We start from the raw sequence: 10,740 nt of genomic DNA, 5'->3' as shown, positions 1-10,740 counted from the left end.
TATAAAGAAACTGATATTAAGTCTATTATTAAAAAAATTACAAATTTTACATACTTAATTAGGTATATGTGATTTGCGTATTAAGAATTGTTTTTTCTTCGACTCCCAATCGACCCTTTCGATTCGGATCGACCCCCATTCGACCCCCTGGCTCAGATCGACCCCCACTTTTGCTAAATAGACCCCTGGGGGTCCATATAGACCACTTTGGCGATCTCTGCTCTAGAAGTTTCTCTCAACATTTATATGATCCCCTGATATATATAAGGGAGTCGTATAAATGTTGAGAGAAACTAGGGGAACTTGGACACATCATTAGGATTAAAATTGCATAGAAACACTTGTCTAGAAATGTCATCATGAGTCGTTAGAGACGCTTCCCTATTACGAACTGTTCTTTTTTCTTGTGCACCGGAACACGTCGTAATAGGGAAGTTCTCATAGTCGCTTACAACGACATTGACAGGCATGAGTTCCAGTGCAGTTTTAATTCTGATGATGTGTCCTAGCTCTAGAAGTTTGTCTTAACATTTATACGACCCCCTGATATATATATAACGTTTTTAAACTTGCATATTTTGACGAAAAAGAGACTAAAAATATAATTTAAAAAAAAAAATCTATAGCCTTAGGAGCAAAACTAATTTCAGATTTGAAACCCCACACCCGAATTAGACAAGAAGTATTTGTACAAATATGAAATGAAATATGAATATTAAATTATAATTTTATCTATTCAGCAACTGAATTTGTATTTATTTCAAAGTCAATTTTTATGGTAAATTTCTATAACTGTTATATAAAAATATCGTAAATATATTGTGTATTTGTTTTGCTATGTAAGAGAAGGTAGGTAGGTACTTTATTTACGTTGCACTAGAGCTGCACAATGGGCGATTTGTAAGAGAAGTCGGAAAGTAGTGTTGCAACGTTAAATTAATTTCTATGCTTTATAAAAAGAAAAAGAGAAGCACTTGTTTTTATTAAGTAAAAAACCGATAGCAATCTATTTTTTTCCATACAGGTGAGATTTAAGTAACTTGACTATAATCTGAAATTATATACATTAAAAAGTCCTGTATTGCATTCTTTTTTTAACTTGTTCTAACTCAATCGACTTTATTATTTTAATTTTACTATAATTTCTAACTTTTTATAAATATCTTAAAACTAAAACATCCAAAAAAATATATTTTATATTTTTAGTTGAAAAAATAATCTGCCTAAAATATAAGAGTACAGAAATAACCTACGACCACAAGCTTGATAAAAACGAAATTGCTCTATCAATAATAAATTTATAACTATAAATAATTTGATATAGTATTAAGTTATAGCATAACTATAAATAATTTGAAAAATATTTAACAATGAATTTCAAGCTAAGCACAAGAAAAAAAGGAAAAATACCTCTCGCTGATCTCATTTGCGCAATGAATTCATTTAGTTGCTCATAAGTTGCATTATCTGGCTCTTCTTGAATAGGCCTCTCGGTATCAGGGAAATTCGGTATCAATGGTATCCTGGATACTTTTCCAGTACGTCTAGATGCTTGGCCTTCTTGTTCAAAATTACTTTCCTCCTCTTCGTCAAATCTGGCTCTCCGGGAAAGGACTCCTCGAGAGTGAACTTGGTATTCTGGTGCAAAAGTTAAGGTTTCATCTGTGGTATGATTTTCTGTATCAATGTCACTTGACGCATTTATGGAATTTGTGTTTGTTATGGAATTCTCGTAAGCGATATTGTCACTTGATGTAGAAGTATGTGATTGTTGACTAGCTGCTGTTTCTCCGAATTCTGATTTGGTGTGATCTAGGCCAGTTGATTCACTTTTATAAACGAACTTCGCTAACCTAACCTCATTTTCAAACATAAATGAATTAGGTGAATTATAACGTTTTGATGATACTTGTAGAACTATTTCGTTTGTAGCATTTCCAGATAAAACGATGTCAAACTGAGCGCTTTTTGAATCATTAGATATATTTTGATTTAAAATGCTGTTTTTATCACCGTTGCTAAAATTCACACTGTTATTTAATGCAGCACTTTTTGAATCATTTAAAAAGTTAGTCATATTTTGACTCGAAACATTCTTAGTACTACTATTGTCGAAATTCACACTGTTATTTGATACAGCACTTTTTGAATCATTAAAAAAGTTAGTCATATTTTGGTTCGAAACGTTGGCAATACTTTTATTGCTAAAATTTACACTGTTATTTGATATTGAATAATTAGTTTCATTTGTTAAGACAGGCATATTGTTTTCTATTATGTATTTATTTATATCATCTTGAAGAGAATTAATTGAAACGTGATCTGCTAGGTATGTCTCTGAAATGTTGATATGTTCAAACATTCCTTTATTATTTATGTTATCTGAAAAATTCAGATTGGAAAAAAGTTCGAATTGTTTCTTAGGTTCTGAGGTTGAGATATTGTCTGTTGTGTAATTCGATGATGGATAATCATCTTCTAGAAAGTTATTAGTGTTATTAAACAATTCAGTTCGTCTAAACACATTCAGGCCGTCAACAACTGCCAACACAAATATCACATAAAAACAATGGGAGAATATGATACGCATTATGAAGTTGATTCCTCTTGGCTTCATTTTTTTTTCAATACCTGCAAGATAAAACTAAATATTAACTATGAAAAGTTCTCTGAGGGTTTATTAGTATTATTGTTTATTAAACTAGTTAAGAAGTTTTATACTTTAATAGGAACAGCATTTCGTTCTGCTACACCCAGGACCAGCCATGTGTCAAAACTCTTGAAAGATTTTTGAACATCATAATTAAAGATTTCAAATATGTCATTTATTAGAGAAGAGCTCGGACTCACTCATAGTTGTCGTTTTGCACGGGGGGGGGGGTTCTTTTAATAATCAGAAGCTCCGATCAGATTTTATTATTTCTGACAAATAAAAAAAAATCCGCTTATCATCATCGATTTGAATTTAGTTAAGTTAAAAACAAGCTAAGAAATTTAAAAAAATTAATCATTCTACAGATGCTTAGTTGATGGAAAATTTTTTCTCCGGCTTGAAAACTATGGTAACTGTATGCATTTATTTCATCCTCTCAAAATCTGGACGCCTTATGGTACCATTCTTACATTAGATTCGACACACACATGATTCGGGGCCGGGATAGCCTGGTTGGTAGGGCACGGAGCCCATGTTCAAGAGGTCGTGGGTTCGATCCCGCCGGCCAAAGACTCCCCGTGTAGCAAATGGCGACTGATGCACGTTAAATCTGTCAAGTCACAGAGTCCTCCATGTTCCGATAACAAATCATACATCTGGGGGTACTGATCCAGGAGTTTCCTTGTCTTCTGGATTGGGTTCAAAATTGCAAGGCTACGTAGTTGAACATTAGTAGTCGTAAACCCAAAACTGGATCGGCTGTTCAACGACGGATATAAACAAATAAACACATATGATTCGGTCTGAACTTGAGATTACCTAATCTATGTCGGATCAGGCCGAAATCTACTGTAACTACTCAAACTTGGGTTGTGAAAAATCACTTTAGGAAAAAAATGTATAAAACCATAATTTAGAACTACTTACATTACGCCCTGAGCAAAATCAGTTTTGCTTTGACCCACAATGTCTGTATCCTGAGCCATAATACGGAGTGAATTAGCTGCTACCTTAATTCGGTGTTAAGCTGAACCATGTTTCCGTTCAAGTTAAACTGTAATATTGTGTAATCAAGTTTAAGAAGTACGATAAAGTTCAACTTAGCACCATACTAAGGTTGTAGCACACTTGAACGATATAGCTCAACGTTCCAAAATTTCTAATAGTATACTGAACATATTCCCGTGATGCCATATTTATACTTTACGGAAAAATTCTAAGTGTACATTTCTAATGAGCACAATATAAATTTTTGCTTTTAAATAGACATAAGGAAATACTATTTTTAAAAAAATTTTTTGAAAGTAGGTGTTTCGTATGTCACTTTTTTTATGTCGTTTTTCGCAGAAAATTAAAGTGCTTTCAGAAAAATTAACGTCAAACTTTTGATCCCGCCCTTGTGTGTGTTTTTTTTTCCTCTTGCGCGTCTTGCGACTATTTTTTTTAAAAAAAATATCTAACTTCTATTTTTTTTTTTAGGTTCTTCACTAGAAAGTTGTAATCAATAGCTCATATTTTTGGTTGCCTATTACTTTTACATTTAATGAATACAATATAAGTTATAATAATTTTCTTACTAAGAAGTTGGTAAGAAGTTACTAAGAAATGCAAGAAGTTGGAAGGGGGAACAGTGATGTAAATTCAGTAACTAAACAATCTAACTGATTGACGCTTCTTTATCAACTTAAAAAATAGTTTCCTGTAGTTACTAAACTAACTTACAGAAAAGCTCGTGTGGTTTATCTTAGAAAAGTTAATTACTTCCTCCATTCTTAATTTTATTTTTAGTTACTACTAAAAAAAAAGGCTTAGCAATCTGATTCATTTCCTTTTTAAACATTTTATTGTTAGAAACTTCGTGTTGTTATCTGCATATAGCAACAATATGAGAATTGTTTTCGAATGTATTTTTAAGTTGTTTAAATTTTTTTAAACTAATTTCGATTATTTATTTCCACTTTTTATTGCTTTATTTTAAAATGAATTCTAATTCGTTAATAAAAATTATTGTAAAAGGAAGATTTATCTGTAGTGCAATTATAATTGTTGTCTTATGAAAAGAATTAAAAGTTTTGCTATGCTAAGTGTTCCTAAAATATGGAACTAAAAAGATGGCTAAAATATGGCTAAAGATGGCCTAAAATATGGCTAAATTAAAGAGTTTAGCTATGTCAGGAGTTCCCACTCTATGGAACCAAAAGTAATATTAGGAAATTTAAGAGTTGTGCTATGCCAGTACATCCATTTTCAGTGTATGCGTGTTCAGGGAAGTGTATGTTCAGTTCATCAATCATATCAATATTGATTTTATTTCATCAACTTATATTGATAACTAATACTTTTTATGAATATTTATTTTATGAATAACTCCTTTCAATTTAACTATTTATATTCTGGTAATTTTTTATTTCGAAATTCTATATTCTTTCGGTTTAAGCTGTAATGATTATTAAATGTCAGCATCAAATTGAAAAATGGTGCTCGAGTCGAGTTGAAAAAAATGTGGGAAAGCATTGAATTATACTGTAAAAATACTAATAGCGTTTCTCATAGTAGGGGAGAGTGGGGTCAATTGTAAAATTTTTTACTTAACTATTTTTAACTAACAAGAAATCCAATATATTATTAATATTAATTGACGGACGAGTGAAGTAGACTATCCTCTACTAGAAAAAAAACTTATTTTAAATGTTATTATATTAGTTATTAACAATTTTTGACAGTCATGCACTTGTTACAATTGTCCCCACTTACGGGGTGGGGTCAATTCTATATAGGGCCAATATCGGAAAAATAATTTCTCTTTGAACTCTTATTGAGCCAAGATTAATGGATGTTGGTTCAATAAGGGTCCAAGTTATTTTGCTGCTAGGGAAGATTTTTTCTGTCTAGTTGGAAGTATTTCTAATTTGAAAATTCAATGACAAAAAACAAGGTCCATTGGTTAACGATAACATTTGCGTTGCTTGAAAATCGCTTAAAAATTTATTTTTAAGTCTAAAAAATTACAAAATCTATAATACCAACTGATTGCATTGGAAAGCTGAAAAAAAATTCTCTTGAATGTAAAAAATTACACAATCGCAATAAAAATCACTAATAGCACAGCAAAGTTATAAAATTTGTTTCAAAGAGAATAAGATTACAAATTCAAGTAATACTTTCTGACATCACTCCTGAAATTACAAAAAAATTTTTCGAGTTGAAAAATAACAATTAAAAGGATAAAAATAACTGACATCACTTAAGTTATTCAATTTGCTTTCGAGTGAAAACTTATTTACTCAAAAGATTTCCAATCGATAATAGTACAAAGCAATACAATTTGTTTCAGAGGGAATTAAATGACAAATTAAAAGAATGGATAACCCTTGTGAAATTATTAAACTTGTTTTCGTGTTAAATTAATTACTCAAAAAGAATGCTAATTGATAACAGGAGAAACATGAAATTTGTTTTCAAACGGAAAAAATTATATAATCAAAACTGCACTGATATTACCGTAAAGTTCTAAAATTTCTTTCAAGAGGAAAAAATTTCAAAATCAAAGAAATATCCTCTGATAACTGCGCAAAGTTATGAAATTCCTTTTCGAGTAGAAAAAAATTATTTGACAAAGGATTTTGCACTGATAATACTACAAAGTTATGTTCAGAATCTGTACATAATCCGAATCTGTAGAACCATTGTTCAGATTTACATAGGATTTACAATGGTTAAAATTTAAAAACTTTTTTATACTTCCTAAAAAAGGAAATGTAATGATTCACCAACTAAGAGCATAGTCGGGTAAAATTCTGTAAGAAAACTAAAGTATTATGCTTACACATAAAATCTTAGCATCACTATCTTAAATGGATTCCAAAAAATTTTTTTGAAGCAAAAAGTTAACACAAATTAAGATAAAAAGAATGCTGTTTAAATCTTGAAAGAATCAAGAGCAAATGTCATGAACTCTACCCTGATTTGCTTTCGATAATTGTTTATTGATACGGTAACCTAATAACATACATGGTTTTAAAGTCATGCTGATAATTTCTATTTTAATATAATCAATGGATATCAAATAAATATCGAATTCCTAATTTTTTTACTAGAACAAGCTGTCAATGCTCAGTGGTTAAGGCACTGTATTGTCATTGTGAAGAGCTGGGGTTCGACCCTGGCGGCTTGAAGCCCTCCTAGCTTCAAATTAATTGTTTCCAGCTTGTCTGGGAAGTAAAAGCTGTCAGCCCGCTAAGCCGACCTCATTGCGGCAATCATGTAGTTGGTCACGAAATTGTGGAGCCTTAACTTTCATAACCGAACCACAATGGGCTGCTTCAGGAATAAATGCTTCATTTTTTTTTTTTTTTTTTAAGTAGATTGAAAAAATAATAAGTTATGAAAAATACAGATTTATAATTAACTTCACATCGCATCAAGGTCTGTGACTAATGTCAATGCAAGTCATAATTGTTCCTTTTTTTTTTTCTTTTTTTTTTTTTTAATCAAGTAATATTTGTCTCAAAACGAAATTTTGATCGCTTTCTGTCTTAAACAGGCATAAAACTGAAAAGAAGTTAAGAATTCATCAGAATAAAAACGTTTTTCAAGTGGACAAAAAAAACTAAAATAATTCGATTTTTGTCTGTTTTTTTAATGACATAAACAGGCATAAAACTGAAAAGAAGTTAAGAATTCATCAGAATAAAAACGTTTTTCAAGTGGACTAAAAAAGCTAAAATAATTATATTTTTGTCTGTTTTTTTTATGACATAAACAGGCATAAAACTGAAAAGAAGTTAAGAATTCATCAAAATAAAAACGTTTTTCAAGTGTATTAAAAAAGCTAAAATAATTATATCTTTTTAGGGGAAGAAAACAATAAATATAGGGCACATTACTTTCGAAAGACGAGGGGAAAACTTTCGGTGGTGATAGAAATTCATAACAAAAGTGATGCTCCCTACATTTTCCGTTTTTTTTATGACGAAAATTAAGTTTTGTCCTTTTCATCCACTTAAAAAATGTAACATTTTATTTAATTTAGAATTTACGACCAGCGTCTAATAGCAAATTGTGAAACGAAACGTCTGGCACTTTAAATAATTGCAGACAAAAGAATTCGGGTAAAACAGCGCAAGAAAAAAAAAAGAAAAGAAAAAAAGAAAAGCAAATGCTATTTCTTAATTCATAAAATAATAAGTAAGTGAATTGCTGTCTTTCGTTATAAATTTTCCGAACTTTCTATTATTTCATTTTACACAACAAATGAAGATCGTTACTCACCATTCAGAGAAATCTTCCCATTTGGCAATATCCGTCGTATTTATTATAAGAACGTCTTTACATGATGGTCAATTTATAAAGAAAAGATATTAAAGCGATTCCGAAAAATCTCTTCAACTTCGCAATCACGGCACGTCATGTATATGAAAAATACGTCAAAGATCTGTAATAGATAAGTCTGACAAACCAGACAGCTAGTTGCCTATCGCGAAGGGAAAGTTTCGAATAAAGTAATACAAATTATTTGACCTCAACATTTTGAAATGTTCGATTCTGAATCCAAGTCGAAGTTAATGTATTGAGTAATTCTTCTGGTTTGAAATTTTATTTTTGTTCTTTTTGCATTTTTCGTCAATTTCACGATTTTTTTTTTAAAATTATAATTTTCACTTTTTCAATCTTAAGAAATTGTTGGATTTCTGTTATATAACATTAAGGAACTCCTAATTTTTTTTTTTTTTTTTTTTTTTTTTTTGAGAATAACAAATGGCGCACCCTTTACAATCATGAGTTATATAAAAAGTATAAACAACCAGACATAGTTCATGCTATTAAGGCCAATCGCATTTGATGGCTGGGACACCTTTATAGATCTGAAGACCAAAACTCCGCCAAACAAGTAACTTTTTTTAAACCTGAAGGTACAAAAAAAAGGGGTCGTTCACCGACTAGGCGGCTGGACGCAGTTGAGATAATAGGAATAACTAACGAAAGATAATAGGAATAACTAACTGTAAGGCCATGGCACAGAATAGATCAAGATGGCCAAAACTTACTGGGACGGCCTTGGCCTGTCATAGGCTGTAGTGCCCAAGAAGAAGAAGAATTTTTCTTATTTATGAGTAAAATATTTCCACAACAAGCCATTATAAGTCTCAAGGGCGTCATGGAAAGTAAGACACCACAGTTTTATGACCAACGGCATGATGGTGGCAATAAGGTCAAAATTGAGCAGATATTCATCGATTTGAAGCTAAGGGAGCATCGAGTCACCGCCAGAGATTGAACCTTGAGAGCTCAGCACTTAAATCACTGAGCCTCCGTGGCTCATTTTACATTTATATTTAAAATAATTTTAAATGATCCAGTATTTATAAATAACTTTAATTTAGATTCTTTCTTTTTTCTCCCCCTTCTTGTTTCGACCGACCTAGTCTATAGCATCTTTTGATATTATTGTCTTATGTGCGCGTGAGTTTAATTTTCCACAGCATTGCTGCATACGGTGCTGTGCCGATAAACTGTGCATTCAATCAATCGATTAATAATTCTGTTGTCTTATTATTTTGAAAGTAAGTACTGTCTGGTCAGATTTGAGTAGTCGGTGATATAGCTTGTTTGGCATACTTAGTTCTATCCAATTAAAAGCTAATGAATTGCGATTGTTATTATGATAATGGATTATAACTATTATGGGCATTATAAAACGATCATGCATTACTCTGGTCTCTTTGCTTATTGCATTTGATATGATATGTAGTGTACAATGTTTATTTAATCTATTTCAATAATAGTTATTATTTCATCCATTTTAAAATCCGGTTCTGATAAAGGACCTTTCTGGAAGCAGGAATCATGTTCTATATTCGCTTCATGAGGTTTGTTTCCGTAGTCAGTTACGGCTAGCACGAGGTTCTCAATCCCGGAAGTCTTTCTACCCTTTTCTATTTTACAAGACAGTTTAGTCATCAGCAGTTAGGCAGTAAATTAAATTTGTGTGTATATAGTGTTTATATTTAAGGCGGTGTAGTCGACTTTTCTTGCTCGTGACATTAAAGTCTACATATTCAATTTCGGTAACATAGTTAACTGTGTTATTTCAGTGATAGGTAGAAGTCTAGCCTGCTTCAGATCGAAGAGTATCACCTAGTCTAGAAAGTAAAAGCGGCCGGTGCTGAATGTGACCACTTGACCACCATCATGCCGTTGGGTTAAAAATTTTGGAATATTAACCTCCATGACCTCCTTGGATGACGTTTGGCTGTTGTGGGAGAGTTTTTTTATTATTTTATTTCAAAGCCTAATTAAGTCGAAAGTAAAAGATTGATTAGAAATTTTCAATTCTTTTCTAATAATCTGAGAATAATTTTATCGAAAAAATTAAATCAATCAGTTGAACATTTTATAAGTCAGTTATTTTAGAAAATTATCCTTACTTACTTTAAGCCATCATATAATTCTTAAGGTGTGAAATGAATATTATTTACTTTAATACAGCTTTTTTGGTTACAATCCTTTCCATTGTGGTTTTCGCGCCTATTTGCTAATAAGCATTTTTTAATTATTCTTTTTTAATAAAAAAAAAGATGTCGTTTAGTAGTTATATAACATTTTATTGTTATAGCTTGTAGAATTTTGTTTTATATAAAATGCTGTTCAAGCAGAAAGTAAAATTCGAATTCGAGTTCTGATTAAAAATATATATGTAATACAAAAATTAAATACTTTTGTATTAATAAAAGAATTAAAACTCTTTCGTTTTCATAAAATGTCTTTGTTAAAGAATAAACGTCGAGAGATTCTATTTTGGGAAATCAAGGCTGAAAACATACCATTGAAATATAAATAGATTTATATTTCAAAGGAAGAGTTATTTATAGAATCGTGCCCTTTTTCACTACCATATAAGGAAGCAGAAATGATTTTCCTTAATGCGTAAGGATACAAGGAATGTACGAATGTGCCTTTTTACTTCAAATCTAGGTTGCTATAAAACCTAAGAACGCATTGTTTTGCGTGTCCTTTTCATCATAATGTGGTCCTGATAAGCTGTGCCGGAATTGTCCGGAGTCTTGTCCATTCCCCTCCCGTAGGGA

The 10,740-nt window shown here is 31.1% G+C and overlaps 1 protein-coding gene across 1 annotated transcript; it reads right to left on the bottom strand.

The window, feature by feature from the left end:
• Positions 1 to 1,410: 1,410 nt before the first annotated feature.
• LOC122271623 (uncharacterized) lies at positions 1,411 to 8,139 on the bottom strand (the record flags this gene model as incomplete). Its single annotated transcript, XM_043053543.2, is given in 2 exon segments — positions 1,411 to 2,631; positions 7,925 to 8,139. A coding segment is annotated over 1 exon segment (1,207 nt), but the record flags the coding sequence as incomplete, so codon positions are not given.
• Positions 8,140 to 10,740: the final 2,601 nt, after the last annotated feature.

This window comes from Parasteatoda tepidariorum, chromosome 6 (genome assembly GCF_043381705.1).
Source record: "Parasteatoda tepidariorum isolate YZ-2023 chromosome 6, CAS_Ptep_4.0, whole genome shotgun sequence".
Classification (NCBI taxonomy): domain Eukaryota; kingdom Metazoa; phylum Arthropoda; class Arachnida; order Araneae; family Theridiidae; genus Parasteatoda; species Parasteatoda tepidariorum.
The sequence above is the reverse complement of the archived record's forward strand: the minus strand, read 5'-3'. Positions and strand labels throughout refer to the sequence as shown.